Source organism: Ursus americanus, chromosome 9 (genome assembly GCF_024610735.1).
Source record: "Ursus americanus isolate L20-20 chromosome 9, mUrsAme1.1.p, whole genome shotgun sequence".
NCBI lineage: Eukaryota > Metazoa > Chordata > Mammalia > Carnivora > Ursidae > Ursus > Ursus americanus.
Genome location: NC_142135.1, coordinates 10,567,733 through 10,583,656, shown reverse-complemented (window position 1 = coordinate 10,583,656; position 15,924 = coordinate 10,567,733). Strand labels below are relative to the sequence as shown.

The window sequence follows — 15,924 nt, the reverse complement described above, 5'->3', positions numbered from 1 at the left end:
CCACTTACAAGCTGTATGTCTGTGGTCAGACGTTACTCATCCTGTCAAGGTTTCCGGTTCCTCCTCTGAATGGTGGGGGGGCATCCGCACACGGTTTAGGGGAGGTGAGTCAGGAACTTGAGTCTAGTGGCTGACACATGGCGAGCCTTCACTTAAAAATAGCTTTCTCAACTATTATTACTAGATAGATTCAATCTTCACCATTATAAATAATTTTGAAAAAAAAATCCTGTCCACGGACTGAAGACCACTCTGACTGCTGTATCTTTAAGAGGAGAGGGGGAATTTATGGCTTCTGTAGCAAATGGCATTTCAGAACAAGGTGAGAAAGGGGGCCTTCAGGGGACAGGATGAGAGACAAACGGAGTGATTGGTGGAGGAGGGAAAAAGGAAGAAGGAAGGAAGAGGGGAAAGGAGGGGGAACAGTGGGGGTGTGGAGAAACAGAGCAAAAAGGAAGTACAATTAAGAGAGAGAGAGAAAGACCAGGAGACACCAAGAGGGGGCTTAGGCATTCTTGCCTCAAACGAGGGCAGCAGAATCTTCTGTGTTTCATTCCTTGTCTAGCCATGGTGCTTAGCAGGGCAACCCGGCCACAAGGATTAAGATCTCTGCTCCAATTAACTATTGGGGACCAGCCAGTTCCTGCTTGGCATTCTGGTGCTATTCTATGACTTTTTAGCAACCGCACTGAAAAGACCAGACTCCGCAATTTTCATTAAGATTCGTCAAGGACGCCTTTTGAGATCATTAATAAAGATCCTGCATATAACAGCCCACCTTAACTCCAGGGTCTTCTCGGCTATCAAGCCTTCCCAGAATAGACCCAGGGCATGTGAAGAGGAGCCACCTGCAGCCACTTCTCAATCTAGTTAATGAAACTATTATCTAAGCCGATTTTAATTAATTTAAGTTTATGAACAGACATGTATGAGATGGTATTAAATGCTTCTTTAGAAATAAAGTTACACTCAATCACTTTTTTTTTGCCATTCTCTAGATAATGTCATGTTTCTAAAATCAAGTAGTTTTGATGGAATGGATTTACTATGAGGCTTGATTAAAGCTTATTATCTTGTTATTCTCAGATGTTTCCTGACTTTCCCTCCCTCTCAGTATTGGTTCTCCTAATTTTTCAGGGATGTACGGAGGTTCTCCTGAGCTGTGTGTTAAGCCTGCAGCTATTAATGGCAGACCTCAGGCGTCAGAAGCAATCGTAGAAACCTGGAGCTGAGGAGCAGGATACCATGATGGTCAAGGTCAATGGCTTTGGATTCAGACGGCTCCAGACGGGTGTTCCTTGTTCTGTCACCGACTAGCTGTGTGACCTTGTGCAGTTACACAAACTGGTAAAGGAGAGGCCAATATCCTGAGCTTTAATGAGTCAGGAAGAACCCGTACAGCTGTACTGGTTCCGCTAATGGCTGACATCATTCTCATCGACTGGCCTGGACTGTTCTGATTAGTCGGTACTGTGGCGACACTGGTTGTTCAATATTTTGCCTACCACCCCTGCCTACCTCTCAGAATTGTTACGAGGACTTAATGAGATAATACATGTAAAACACTTATCTCAGTGTTTGGCAAGTAGCATAGCAGGTGTTCAATAAACTATAGCTGTTATCATTATTTTACTAGAATAAAATAGAAACCATGAGAAAGGAATAGGTTCCCATAACTTAACTGAGTCAAATTTCCCAGCGTCCAAACTCCACGCTAACTACAAGTTTCTATTTAATATTTGGATGGTCACGCTGTGCCTGATGCCGGCTATCTATCTGAATTTTTGAAAGAACACTCTGAAGTTGGGATCTTAAGATCCCCATTTAAAGAAAAGGCCACACAGACACTGAGAAGTGACGTCACACTTGTCCCCAGCCACACACCTAATAACAGCAGGAAGCGGAAACCAGGTGAGGTCTGCTGACGGCAGGCCAGGGGCTCCCTCCATATGTACCCTCAGCACGTGCCCCGGGAGTCACCATTCAGGTGCGCGTGATCTAGAATGAACTCGATCTTCAATGAAGTGGAAGCCTGTCCAAAACTCTTGGAGCATTGTCAAAGGATGTATAAGCTCACCGTACTGACAAATATTTTGTTTAATTTAAATGTCAGTGTCATGTATTGTCTCTTACGGAGGCTCTCGGGATCTCGGGTCGGATGGCCTATTATTACCTTCTCCTTTCTGTTCCACAGCTCCCGCTCTATTCAGGGCCTGACATCTCTTCCCCAGATTGCTACAAAAATATCTTCCAACCGGTTTCCCTCCTTCAGCATCGGCCTCCTCTCCTCTAGAGTCAACCGGAGAGAGAATTCCTTACGTTCACAATTACCTTCCTCGTGCCCCAGCTGGGAAATGACGCCTCCCTGCTTTCAGTGTGGGTGACTCCCCATTGCCCGAGGGATAAAGCCACTGTGGTCTCACGAGGTCATCAACTATCTGTGCGCTAACCCTGCGGTCTCAATTTAGAATTGTGATCGTAAGGCCTGCTTCAAATGCTTAATACACAGACGCTTGCACAAATATACACATGTGTACACACACATGCCTACACACATGTACAGACACACACATGCACGCACACTCATGCGCTCACACCCGCATACTACACGTGTGCACACACATAGACATAAACACCACATTTACATACATACACTTATGCACATGCATTTATACGCACACACACATGTGTGCACACACACACACACACACACACACGGCTTCTGCCATTCTTCACAGCTAGGATCCATATTCTTCCTGCCTCTGTTTCCAGGAAAACACCTCTGTTTCTCACTCAAAAAGACTAGTGTGGAAATACCTCTGTAAAAGACAAAATGCAGGGGAAACTACTTCTGTCATGCTTGTTCTTCTGACTGCCTTGACTCTTGCTCAGTGTGAATTCTGCCCGTGCTCTGAGCAGTGGCAGCTGACCTGGAGGTCAGCTTGGCACCCATCCTTACCCATCTATGATTGCAGGAGGACCTCCGTCCCATATTTAGACTCAGCCGTAACTAAGGTATGGGGCCGTTTTGAGTGCTGGCTTGCCATTTGTGCCAAAATTGTAAATCTCCCCCAACAAAGAAACTACTGGAGCTCCTGGGATCTAGGAACCCAAGATCTAGATGCCATCTCACCCACAGCACCAGCCCCTCACTGCCAGGCTGTACTTTGGGGACTAGCGTGGGACCCTAACTCTTTGAGGAAATGACAAAAAAAGGACAAGGAGAGACCCTCACAAGGTGGGGCCCATATCTCAAGTAGGGACCCATCTCTGATGACAAATGTACACGGCAGCCATCAAGTCTTGGCACACTAGTCAATAAAGGGCTAATTTTCATTATATGACAACACACTCAGTGTCATGTTATGGATGGTTCCAGACTTTATGGCTTTTTTTAAGTTTCCCAGTTGGACAAGTGCCTGTGGGTCTGAAGAAGAAAATCGCATCTTGTGTAAGTGATGGTTAAGATTGTGATAAAGTTATGTAAATGGGATTCTCTTCTACACGCATTCAGGTAGAAATACTGTCTGCCGATCCTTCCTCAGACTGAAACATTTGACTGTAAGGTAAAGCTCTAGAAGTCTGAGCCCTTTGCCACTGAAGTTGCCTCATTCCAGAGTTCTTCTGTATTCCTCTGCATCGTGATTTGTTGCTAACTGGAAGAATTGATGCCAGACCTCCAGGCACCTATGTTATAATCAAGGAGTGTTTGAGTATTAATAGACTCTGATTCATGCAGTTAAAAAAATATCCTACTGAACTGTCTTATTCTAAGAGAGTACAAGCAGCCCTTAAGCAACGGATGAGAGAAAGTCCTTGAGTCATTTCAACTTACCTACATCTCACCTCTCACTGACCTACACCAGAACTCCAGAGAGGAGCCCTTAAATTGGATAAAATGGTCAGGGGGAATAAGGTCCTCTCCAGAGAGATAAATGATAACATCCTAAGTGTCTTAAGCATTTTGATAATCACTGCTCATTTCTTCTGCAATATCATCCCTGAAACATTTCTTCTAAGCTCAAGATACAAACTCCTACAGAAAGTCCGTGGATGAATGGATAAAGAAAATGTGCTGTGTATACACACCAATATATATAATGGAACATTAATCCACTTTAAAAAGAAGGAAATCCCATCATTTGCATCAACAAGGATGAACCTGGAGGGCATTATGCTAAGCAACATAAGCCAGACAAAGAAAGACAAATACTGTATATGTGAAATCTAAAAAACCCAAAACCAAAACCCAAAAAGTCACATTCACAGAAACAAAGTAGAAGGGTGGTTGCCAGAGTTGGGGGTGGGGTGGGGAAAATGGGGTGATATTGGTCAAAGGGTACAAACTTTTCGTAATGAGTAAGTTTTGAGGATCTGACGTGCAATGTAGCGGTTATAGTTAATAATGCCGTATTGTGTTCTTGAAATTTGCCAGAAGAGTAGATCTTAAGCGTTTTCACCCAAAAAGAGAGAAAAAGATCACTATGTGAGGCAGTGGGTGTGTTAATTAACTTGACTGTATAATTAGCCCACAACGTATCCCTATATCCAATCATCACACTCTGCACTTTAAATACATACAATTCTCTTTGGTCAATTATATCACCATAAAAAAATAAAAATAAATTAAAAAGAAAACCTGTGGCAAGTTTTGCTACTTAAACTTGATTTTGATATGGTTGACCAAAAACCACAGATTTTTAGAACTGGCAGAGACTTCCGAGCTGGTCTGGCCCAATTTCCTCATTTCACAGATAGCAAATCCAAGTTATTTCCCTAATGGACACTCACGGGCAAGAGAACGGTGGCCTGTTCATCCCTGTACTTGCAGGGACTAGCACAGTGGCATCTGACACTTGGTAGAGACCACAGACTTTTTTGGTTGACCTACCTACCGACTGGCTGATAGAATCAAGTTCACAGACCTAGTTAGCTGGAGGACGCATACAAGACAGCGGGTCTGCTGGGTTTCGGTCCCATGGCTTCCCTTGAAGCTAGTTAAAATATTACAATTCATTCCAGTTTTCAGGGACAGAGTCGCGAGTGTCCAAATTAACAGCTAAGAAGCATCTGAGACTTTTCCATGTACCAAAAGGGAACTCTGAGTTGGAATTTGTGGTCTCCTTTCTCCACAGTCCCTAGAGGTGAGAACTTCTGCATTTCTGTCAAAGAGCAGTCATGTCCTATCTCTTTCTCCATCTGCCTGCTTGGTCTTAGGGATGGTGATGGTCGGGTTTTCATCATACACTCCACAGCAAAGCCCCATGCCACCTTGAATGGGCCCTGGGGATGGGCTGGTTCCAGAGGTGGAACGCTGAGAGTCTGCCAGGGAAGCATATCTACCCCCCAGAAATGGGATATCTGGCTAAGTCTTGAAATGACCAGTGTCACATCAATGAAGCAAAATCATATTTAGGGAAAGAGCCTCCATCCTTTTCTTAATTAGGGGGCTACACAGCCTTTCCTGATGTCAACAGACCTCTGCCCCAAACTTGAATGAAGTCAGGGATCTGTGAGCAAGTAGAAGGAGTCATGGCTCCAGTTGCTTGCATCCCTCCTGCCCACTCCAGGCTTGGTCTTGGAAGCAGCAGGTAAGCTGAGCCTTCAGTGGAGGATGTGGGTGGGGTGCCCAAGTTGCTCTCCTGCTGCTCTTTAATCCAGACTGACACAGCCAAGGATCACCAACATAACTACTGGACCACACAACCAAGGTGTGAGTTCATTGCAAGATTATTCTGGCCTGTTCATAGCAGGATTCTTCTTCCCTTTTAAGATGAAGGCATAAGCCACAGAGAAGATTTCTACCCAGGTACCCTCTTTACTGCCTTTGCTGTGGTTCGGGAAGGTTGCAATGCTTGGAGGCTCCATGGGGAGCCTTCTATCTGGAACCTCAAGGGGAGCTCTGACAACACTGAGCTTCTATCCCAAAGTCACAAGCAGTCTAATTCCAGAGTCCTTGACCTCAATAACTCCTGCCCTCTTGATTAAGCTTCTATTTGTCAGATACACTGACCAAAGCCAGAAGCACTTGTCACACACTCATGAAGCCAACCTTGGTGGTGACCCTATAACGATTTCCTGTTGGCCTCAGGCTAAAGTACAACCCTTGTCATGGCTGAGAAGGCCCTGTGAACCCTGCCTGCTCCCAGCCTGCAATCCATCTGTCACCACCCTTTCCTCCCCAGGCTTCGCCAGCTGTCACTGTAACACTTCCGGACCCCCCATGTGTCGAGCCACACTTTCCATTCCCCCAGGATCTAATGTTTGCTCACCTTTCAGAAAACAGCTGAGACAGCTCTACTCTGGAGAGCCTTCTCCAGCACCCTGTCCTGGATGAGCTCTTCCTCCTCTAATCTCCCTCAAACACCCTGGGTTGGATTCATCTCAGAACTTACTGTACCATACTGAGTGGTCTCCCACTGCACTGTAACCTCTCCGAAGGCAAGCACCACACTCAACTTGGTCCTTGGTGTATCCCCACAAGGACACCGGTAATACAAATATGTTGGACAAATTATTGAAAGGAAGGTATACCAGGAACATAATGAAGCTGGCAGGTTCACTGGTTCACATGGGAGAGTTAATGGGCATGCAATTTTTGTGCCATAAGACCAAGTGTGTCACCTTTCAACGAACACATGATCTGCCACAAAGGATAGACGGGGTGGTTAGTCTTCATGCACATCGAAGGCCTGGGTATAATGGAGGAAGATGCAAGATTACCTGATGGTTTTGATCATGCTGAGGCCCATTTCAACGCAGCAGTGGGCGTGGTCCTGGCGGGGCTCAGGAAGCCCTGAAACACAGTAGTAACAGTCCCCCAGGATTTTAATGCGAAGGCAGTGATGCTCCTGGAAGGAACAGGGTGGAGAGGAGAGGACTGAGTTAGCAGACAGGTAAGTGCTTCTGAAAGGCTTGGGAAGGCTGGCAGTGCAGTCAGACAGTCTTCACCCTGGGGGTGGGGGAACACCTACCTTTGAAATGCTCTTCTATCATCTTCCTAAGAGATTGGTGGGGTACCCTAAATAAGAGTTTGAAGGGCTCAGAGGTGGAAGGGAGTCACAGAAAAACGCTGGAGTTTGACCTCAACAGATACAGGCTGTATCCTGGCTACGCCACATACTAGCCTTCTGATGAATACCCATCACGTGGGCAGGCCTGGCCGAGCGGGTATGGAACACAGACATTCAGTGTTCCCCTGTGAATCCTGCCCATCAATGTCTTTTTCTCAGGACAGGTCTCTGAACTGACACTTTTTTAGCAGTCTCAGCTCAATAAGCACTTGAATGTATAAATCACTCAGGGATGCCTACTATTTCAAGTCTATTTCAGGTCCTTTCCCAACTAGGGTACTGGTCCCTTAAAAAGAGGGGCTGACTATGTCTTATGTATCATTTTATTCAAGTGAGAGTTCCTGTGTTTGTTCATTGAAAAAAATGTCAATAGGGCACTATGATTAAGTCAAGCATTGTCCCGGACACCAAGATGGTCAATAATAACCCCTACGATGCACCCTATATTCAACAGAGTTAACCCTCACAGCCACCTTATGAAGTAGGTACAATTGTTATCCTGGTTAAGGTAAGGGTAGTACCTTCAGTACCTCATAGGTAAGGAGGATGGCACAGTTGTTTGGCAAATTTGCAGTCTTGAGGACACGATTCTTACCGAGTCTCAAAGAGCAACCAGCATCAGGGAAATGGTGCATTTTCGCACTGGATGGGAAGAGGCTGGATGATGCAGGTTTTTGAGGAAAGCGATCTGGAGGCAGCATAACAGGGGCTAAGAGCACGGGCTGGAGTCACGCTGCACAGGATTAAATCCTACACTCCCTACAGCTACTTAACTTCTGAGCATCAGCTGCCTCATCTGTAAAATGGTAAATGAACAGGACCTCATTGTTTGACTGCGAGGACGGTAAGATGATGCATGTGAAGGCTTAGAACGGGGTCCAGCAGACAGGGTACTAAATCAGTGTGACCTGTCTCTGTGATGAGGAGTGGGACTCCTGCCCCAGTGTTCTCACATCTGTCTGTGATCCTGGGCAAATGACTTTCCCTTTTGGCTTCCTTGGCTACATGGGTGGAACTGAATGACGACCTCTGAGATGCGTCCCAGATCTGAAGTCCTAAAAGCTTATGGGCTTTGTGAGTGTGAGGCTCTCCTTGGGAGAGCAGGGTCCCAGGGCAGAGGAGAGGAGGCACATACAGAAAGGGGCTCCCTGAGACACCAGCAGCTCAGTGGACACCTTTGTCCTGCCAACCTAGACAGCACCATGCTGGTTTCCTGATTAGATCGACGGATTCATCTATTGTGTTTGGGTAACGAATGAATGAAAACAAAATATCAGACAGGGAAGAGAGAAGGAGAAATGGCATGAGTACCTCCCCGCCTGGATCAGATTGCCAGGACTTTGCAACCTTCCCAAATGGGCTCAGATGTGATCTTCAGAACTCTGATGGCATGCACAGCTGTCCCAGGGTTATTTTTAGGAGCTTGTGGTTCCTATCTTTTGGCTGCTTCTTTGCAGCTAATTTTGCAAGAGACCTTGGTGGGGGTCTGATCAATAAGGGAAGCTCCAGATCTTTGACTGTGTCTTCTAAGACCCCTAGCATATGGCTGGAACAGGGCCAGAGAGTATTTGGCTTATGGGTCCTGGCAGTTTCCAGATTTGTGACATCCATGGGACAGTTACTTAAAAAAAAAAATCAGAAGGCCTGAAGGACTTCTATAAAGTTCAATTTTGTATTTTGCCAAAGAAATATGAAAAAAATCCATCAACAAACAAAAATAACCCAAGTACCACCCACCATCCCCATGACTTTATGAAAGAAAGGGCATTTTTAAAAAGATTTTATTTATTTATTTGACAGGGAGATAGAGAGAGAACACCAGCTGCCAGCAGGCAGAGGGAGAGGGAGAAACAGGCTCTCTGCTGAATAGGGAGCCTGGTGCAGGGCTCCATCCCAGGACCCTGGAATCATGACCTGAGCCAAAGGCAGGTGCTTAACCCACTGAGCCCCCTAGGGGCCCCAGAAAGGCCATTTTTAACACTAAAAAAGCAAAAAAACATTCCTAAAAGAAAGTTTTTTGAACTAAATAAAATTATTATACAAACTCACTACATTTCAGATAAATAAGCGTATATTTTATCTCATGGTCACAAATTGAGATTCCTGATATTTGATTGTGAAAGAACATTTGAGAACCACAGAACAAATAAATCACTGATGGAGATTTTTCTGAGAACACTAAGGCTAAGAAGCTCAGTAGCTGAATTCAGTCAACCACACTCTTTGGGGGCAGAACCTGCCATGAGAGACTCAAGCTGATGGCAGTCTGGAGCACTGGGTGTTGGGGAAGGGGGATGGGGAGGGTAGAGCAGGAAATGCTTTAGTCTAAGAATCCAACATCTGCATTCTGGTTACACTTACCAGCTGTTTGACCTTGGCTAAATCCCCGAAGCCATGGATATGTGAGTTTCAATGCCCCGTCTAAGAAACGTGTCAAAGTAACCCATCTAGTTTTTAATACGTAATAAAGTAAGCGTGACCGTCAGTTCACAATGGTAGCAATGACAACAAACACCTGGAAACAGGCCAGTGTTCAGTGATCGTTCTTCCTTTGAGTCTTGTCATGATAACCCTGAACACAGGAGGACAGGTAGGATTTACACCTGTTTTTATATATGAACCTTTCAGTATGAGAGATAGGAAATATGTGAAAAACTTCCTGTGCCACAGATCAGTGAGCTAAAAGAAACGATATGGCAAGATTTCATTCTTTTTTTTCCTGTGGCTGAGTGATAGCCCACTGTATATATAGACCACATCTTATTTATCCATTCATCTGTTGATGGACACTTGGGCTGTTTCCATAATTTGGCCATTATAAATCATGCTGCTATAAACATTGGGGTGCATGTACCCCTTCAAATCACTATGTTTGTATCCTTTGTAATGCAATTGCTTGGTCATAGGGTAGCTCTATTTTTAACTTTTTGAGCAGCTTCCATACTGTTTTCCAGAGTGGCTGCACCAGTTTGCATTCCCGCCAACAGTGCAAGAGGGTTCCCCTTTCTCCGCATCCTGGCCAACATCTGTTGTTTCTTGTGTTGTTGATTTTGGCCATTCTGACAGGTGTGCGGTGGTATCTCACTGTAGTTTTGATTTGTATTTTCCTGATGATGAGTGAGGTTGAACATCTTTCCTGTGGCTGCTGGCCATCTGATGTCTCCTTTGGAATAATGTCTATTCACGTCTTCTGCCCATTTTTAATTGGATTATTTGATTTTTTGGGTATTAAGTTTTTTATAAGTTCTTTATATATTTTGGATGCTAAGCCTTTATCATATATGTCATTGACAAATATCTTCCCCCATTCTACAGGTTGCCTTTTAGTTTTGTTGATTGTTTCCTCTGCTATGCAGAAGCCTTTTCTTTTGATAACTGATGACTGGATAAAGAAGATGTGGTATATATATACAATGGAATACTATTCAGCCATAAAAAAGAATGAAATCTTGCCACTTGCACAACATGGATGGAACGAAGAAAGATAAAGAAGGGTGAGTGTATCATGCTAAGCAAAATAAGTCAGTCAGAGAAAGACAAATACCATGTTTTCATTTATATGTGGAATTTAAGAAACAAAACAAACAAGCAAAGGGGAAAAAGAGAGAGGGAGAAACCAAGAAACAGACTCTTAAGTATAGAGAACAAGCTGATGATTACCGGGGGCGGGGGGATGGGTGAAATAGGTGATGAGGATTAAAGAGTCACCTGTGTGATGTATGGAAGTGCTGAATCACTGTACCGTATACCTGAGACTATCACACTGTATGTTAACTCACTGGAATTTAAATAAAACCTTTAAAAAATAAAAGAACCATTATGGACGACACGTGCTAGTCACCAATTCTTCATCAGTGATTTTTCCATGAAAACAGAGGTAAAAGCATCTTGGGAAAAGGTAGGAAAAGGAAGTAATATTTACTGAGCATCTACTATGTGCCAGGCGATGTGTTAAATGCATTCCATTTATCTGGGTGAGTCCTCGTGCACGCATTTTGAGTCGTGCGCCATCTCACAGATGGCTTAAGTGAGCGAAGGTCACAGAGCAAGTAAGAGGCAGAACTGGAATGCACACCCGTGCCTATCTGACCTTCGCCGAACTCCATGCTCTTTCTCCCGGAAACTGAACACGGGATGACCGAGTCCAGAATGGTAGCTCTCCAGACAAAAATGGGGTTTGGAAGCAAATGCTGTCAAATGGTTTATCATCCTTCCGGAGCGGACACACAGAGGGAATATGTTTGTGGCCGGGGTCCATTTTTCTTGCAGACAGAAGGTGAAGCTGGCAGCCTCTTTGAAAAACTTTGAGCTCCGTGTAAATGGTGAGTGTGTGTGTGTGTGTGTGTGTGTGTGTGTGTGTGTTCGAAATATTAAAATGTATACACATGAAAGACCTGTCTGATCTGTCAGGTTCTGTCAATTTGCAGGCACATTTTCCTGACCAATTCCTGTGAGCTGTCATACGACTTGACCGTAATTTCCAAGCAGCTTCTTTTTTTTTTTTTTTTTTTTTTTTACCAGAAACTGCTTCAGAAAGTTTATATTAAGGAAGCAGGTTGCTTTGAAAAAAAGATACAGAAAAAGAAAGCTAAAGTAGGGTGAAGGTCTTCTTGCAAATTTTATTGGGTGAATCTTAATATAATCCTTTTCTTCCCTTCTCGGTGGCTGTGATATAGTATCATAATTTTGGAAGTTTATGAAATCGTGTCGATCATAGATGAAAATGAGGTGATAAATGCACCAAATTATCAAAGGTGGTTATCTTGTTGGGGAGGGATAGCAATACAGGGATGTGCACTCGCTCTATACCTCTGATGTTTGAATTGTACATAACGAGTGAGTACGGCTTTAGTAATCAGAAAAAAGTCAACAGAAAGTGAAAGACTGTGGGACGCCTGGGTGGCTCAGTCCGTTGAGCATCTGCCTTTGGCTCAGGTCATGTTCCCAGGGTCCTGGGATCAAGTCCCGGATCTGGCTCCTTGCTCAGCAGGGAGCCTGCTTCTCCCCCTGCCTCTCCCCTGCCTTTGCTCTCTCTCTGACAAATAAAATAAAATCTTTTTAAAAAGTGACTCTCAGAACAAATACATTATGTATTTTTGAAAAAGTTGTATTAGAAATCATGACAATTTTATAAGATTCTATCTAATTGTAATTACACAAGTGACATGAATAGATCGTCCTAGTAGATAAATCCCCCTGGGCAGTCCTTCCTCCTCAGACACACGGCCACCTGGGAGCCTGGCTCCCTCCCCCTCCTCAGAGGCTGCTGTGTGTCCACAAGTACACTACATGTTATATATATGTACTATTTTTCATGCTCTGCAGCCATCTCACATCCTTAGCCATATTATCCCATGTTTATGGATCTGAGACATGCTTTTTTTCAGGCAAAACAGGTCTTGAATTTCTATGTCAGTACAGAAATGGCTAGTTCATTCTTTTTAATCTGCTCATTCACTGCATAGTGTTGGATTTATTCCTTCCAGCAAAAATTGAAGTTGCTTCCAGCTTTTCCGCAATTTAAAATAAGGTTTAGATGCAATCATGTCAACTGCGTGCAACAGTAAATATGTTCTATGTTTTACAGTTTTAAAGCTTTCATCACAGTATGCAAATTCTTCCTTCTGAATATGGATGGGGGAGTAGCAGGCAGAGAATATTTTTTAAAAAGATCAAAGACAAAGTTACAGAAATTTGCCAAGGGCACTATCAAGGGTTAAAAAACAAAAATAAACAGAAAAGCTCCACTCCAAGCAATCAGGGCACTCAGGAGTTCAATCAAACTAAGAGGAACTTTAAGAGGAAGCTTTGAAGTTTCCTGCATTTCAATAATGCAGTAGAGAAACAGGTACAGGGTGTGAAATTCACATGCAAGGTGAGTTCTCTCCCATATGTAATGTAAACAAAATCTACAGCCAAAAATCATGGTGAGGCAGATAGAGAATCCTTATAAAGCCACAGAATTTTGATGCTAAAAAATGCAAAAAGGGTCAACTCTAAAAGCCTTTTATACAGAAGCAGAGTTTGACCCAGTTGGTTAAGCGACTGGCCCACGGCTGGGGCAAAAAACACTGAAAGTAGCTTTTCTCATTTCAAGGCGAGTAGAATTGTTTTCATTGGCATGTTTCTCAAACTTTTCCAGGGAGGTCCCTGAGAGCAGTAGAGACTGATGCACCTGGGGTGGGGGTCAGAGCTACGGAGCGCTCACGGGTGCTGAGTACTTATTTGGAGACAGACTCTAGATTAAGATACATTTTAAGTTGTTGTTTTTTTTTTTTTTTTTTCCCATTTATCCTCCACTGCAAGTGTGATAGAAAACGGAGCCACTGAGAAGGATTTGCCCAGGGAAGTCCAAGTACAGCCCACACCTGAAGTCCCACGAATCTAACCCTTCAAGCTGCCTGCATGGGCAGCAACACACCTGCCAATGTCTTGCGTTCTGTCTCCTGACATGCCTGTGGCCTTGCTTGGTGGTCAAGAGCCAGCACCGGTGGGGCACCCGGGTGGCTCAGTCGGTTAAGTGTGTGCCTTCGGCTCAGGTCATGATGCTGGGGTCCTGGCATCCAGCCCTGCATTGGGCTCCCTGCTCAGTGGGGAGGGTGCTTCTCCCTCTCACTCTGCTCCTACTTGTGCTCTCTCTCTCTCTCAAATAAATAAATTAAATTAAAAAAAAAAGAGCAAACCCCTGGCCCAGTTGGCCTGAATCGCAGATACACCCATCTACCAGTCGTTCTAGGACGATTACTTCTTTGAGCCTCAGTCACTATCTATCTATCTATCTATCTATCAATCATCTATCTTTCAATAACATATATATACACTATACATATATATATATATATATATATATATATACATAATCTATCTCGTAGGTCTGTTGTGAGAACTGAATTAGGGAATTCAGGGCAAACACCCAGAACGACAAGTAACATACACCAGGGAGTTGAGGAATGTTCAATGGTCTTATCAAAATTAATAATAATTTTACTCCACCATGGATCTGTGCTTCAGTTGTTATTTTTTTTCTCAAAAAGTTTTTCTTAGAATTTCAGAAAGATGGACAATAGCTTCTTGCACCCGCTGGTGACTGACGGGCTGTGTATCCCGCCCCCCCCCCCGCCCCTGCCACAACCTGTGCGTAAGGTAATCGGGGGGTGGGGGGGTAGGCCCGGTTACAGGACAAAGTTCACATCCCCTAAAAAGTTGCACCATGCCCTTCAAACGTACTTCTGCTTCCTCTCCAAGCTCCTTTCTCGCTACAGTGTCCCTGCGCTTGATGCTGTAGTAATCTTGAGCTGCTTCTTTTTCTTTTTTTTTTTAAGATTTTATTTATTATTTGAGAGAGAAAGACTGCACATGTGCAAAGGTGGGGGGAGAGGGAGAAGCAGACTCCCCACTGAGCAGAGAGCCGGGCGCGGGGCTCGATCCCAGGACCCTGGGATCATGACCTAAGCCAAACGCAGAGTCTTAACCCACTGAGCCAGCCAAGTTCTCCAATCTTTAGCTTCTTATAGCTCCCCAAACAAGCAGCACGTTCGTGCATTTTCACTCTCCTGCGTGCACACCACAGCTCAGCCTAGAAGGTGTTTTTCTTTGTTTGTTTTGGTCTAATCTGATACCAGGAAAGCTTCTGCTGTTCCTCAAGACCCAGCCTGCACACAGCCTCTTCTCTGGGTGCCACCAAAACACCGCCATCGCCACCCCCCCCAAGCACCAGCTGCTCCTTCCTTCCTCCACCAGGACTTCTGTGCCTATTATTGCTTGAACCCACACTGTCCTGCAATTCTTAGGTATTTGCTCTCCCTCTACCAGACGTGAGCTTCCTGAGGGCAGGGACTGGTTTTGTCTCGCCAGAGTCTTGCAGGGTACCTAGCCATAAATGTTGGTTGAACAACTTGGGTTAAATTTTACTTAGCAACCCCATCCCTGAGTCAGTGGAGTTTACACTAAAAATTGACCCCAGTCACATCTGTTGGTTCTCCCTGCAGGGCCATTCTTGGTCATTTGAGGTCTTTGAACAGAAATATTCAGAACCGTAATATGAAGTAGGGGAACTATGGGAACTGGCACCAAGCCCCAAAGGGGCAACAGTAAAAAGAAGTGGCATACGTTCTTCCCCAGCTCCAAATTCCCAGCCCTTCAGGTAACCCCAACCCTTCTCCAGGGGCTGGGATGGGGGGTGAGGGGTTGGGCTCGGTTTGCCCCTCGTCCTCTGCCATGTCAAGTCTCCTATTTACAGCTGGCCGCTAGCTACAGGTTACAAGGCGGGCTCCCTGGCAGGGTAGCATCTTTATCTTTGTTCTCCCCTTGGCATAAAATGACCTTCCCTGCCAGGGGCGCCTGGGTGGTACAGTCGGTTAAGCGTCCAATTCTTGGTTTCGGCTCAGGTCGCGATCTCAGGGTCCTGGGATTAAGCCCCGTGTCGGGCTCTGTGCTCAGCTCGGAGTCTGCTTGAGTTTCTCTCTCTCTCCCTCTGCCCCTCCCGCTCATGCTCTGAAATAAATAAATAGATCTTTTAAAAAATGACCGTCCCTGTCGTCTTCACTTTGCTAATCGGTGTATAATTGATAAACAATAAAGCTGGCTATTTTGATAAAGGCTACAGTCCTGCTCACATGGGGAGAGCTACGTCACTCACCAAGTCACTGCACCCTACGCTTCTGTGCAATCAATCCTCTCTGTCCACCTCCAACTCCTGGTGACAATTTATCTCTTTTCTGTCCTTATAGTTTTGCCTTTTCTAGAATGTCTTATGAATGGAATCATAAAGTTTCTAGGCTTTTCGGTCTGGCTTCTTTCACGTGGCATATTGCTTTGGAGACTCACTGATACTGCTGCGTGCATCTCAGTG

At 44.7% G+C, this 15,924-nt stretch overlaps 1 protein-coding gene across 3 annotated transcripts in view; it reads right to left on the bottom strand.

Annotated features, from left to right (window-relative positions):
- Positions 1–15,924, bottom strand: part of ADCY8 (adenylate cyclase 8) — a 223,451-nt gene that overhangs the window by 114,768 nt on the left and 92,759 nt on the right. For all 3 annotated transcript variants that reach the window (XM_045812205.2, XM_087864614.1, XM_087864615.1), the window contains exon 5: positions 6,724–6,851. In XM_045812205.2, the coding sequence (XP_045668161.2) occupies positions 6,724–6,851 (128 nt within the window). The remainder of the gene's footprint in view (positions 1–6,723; positions 6,852–15,924) is intronic.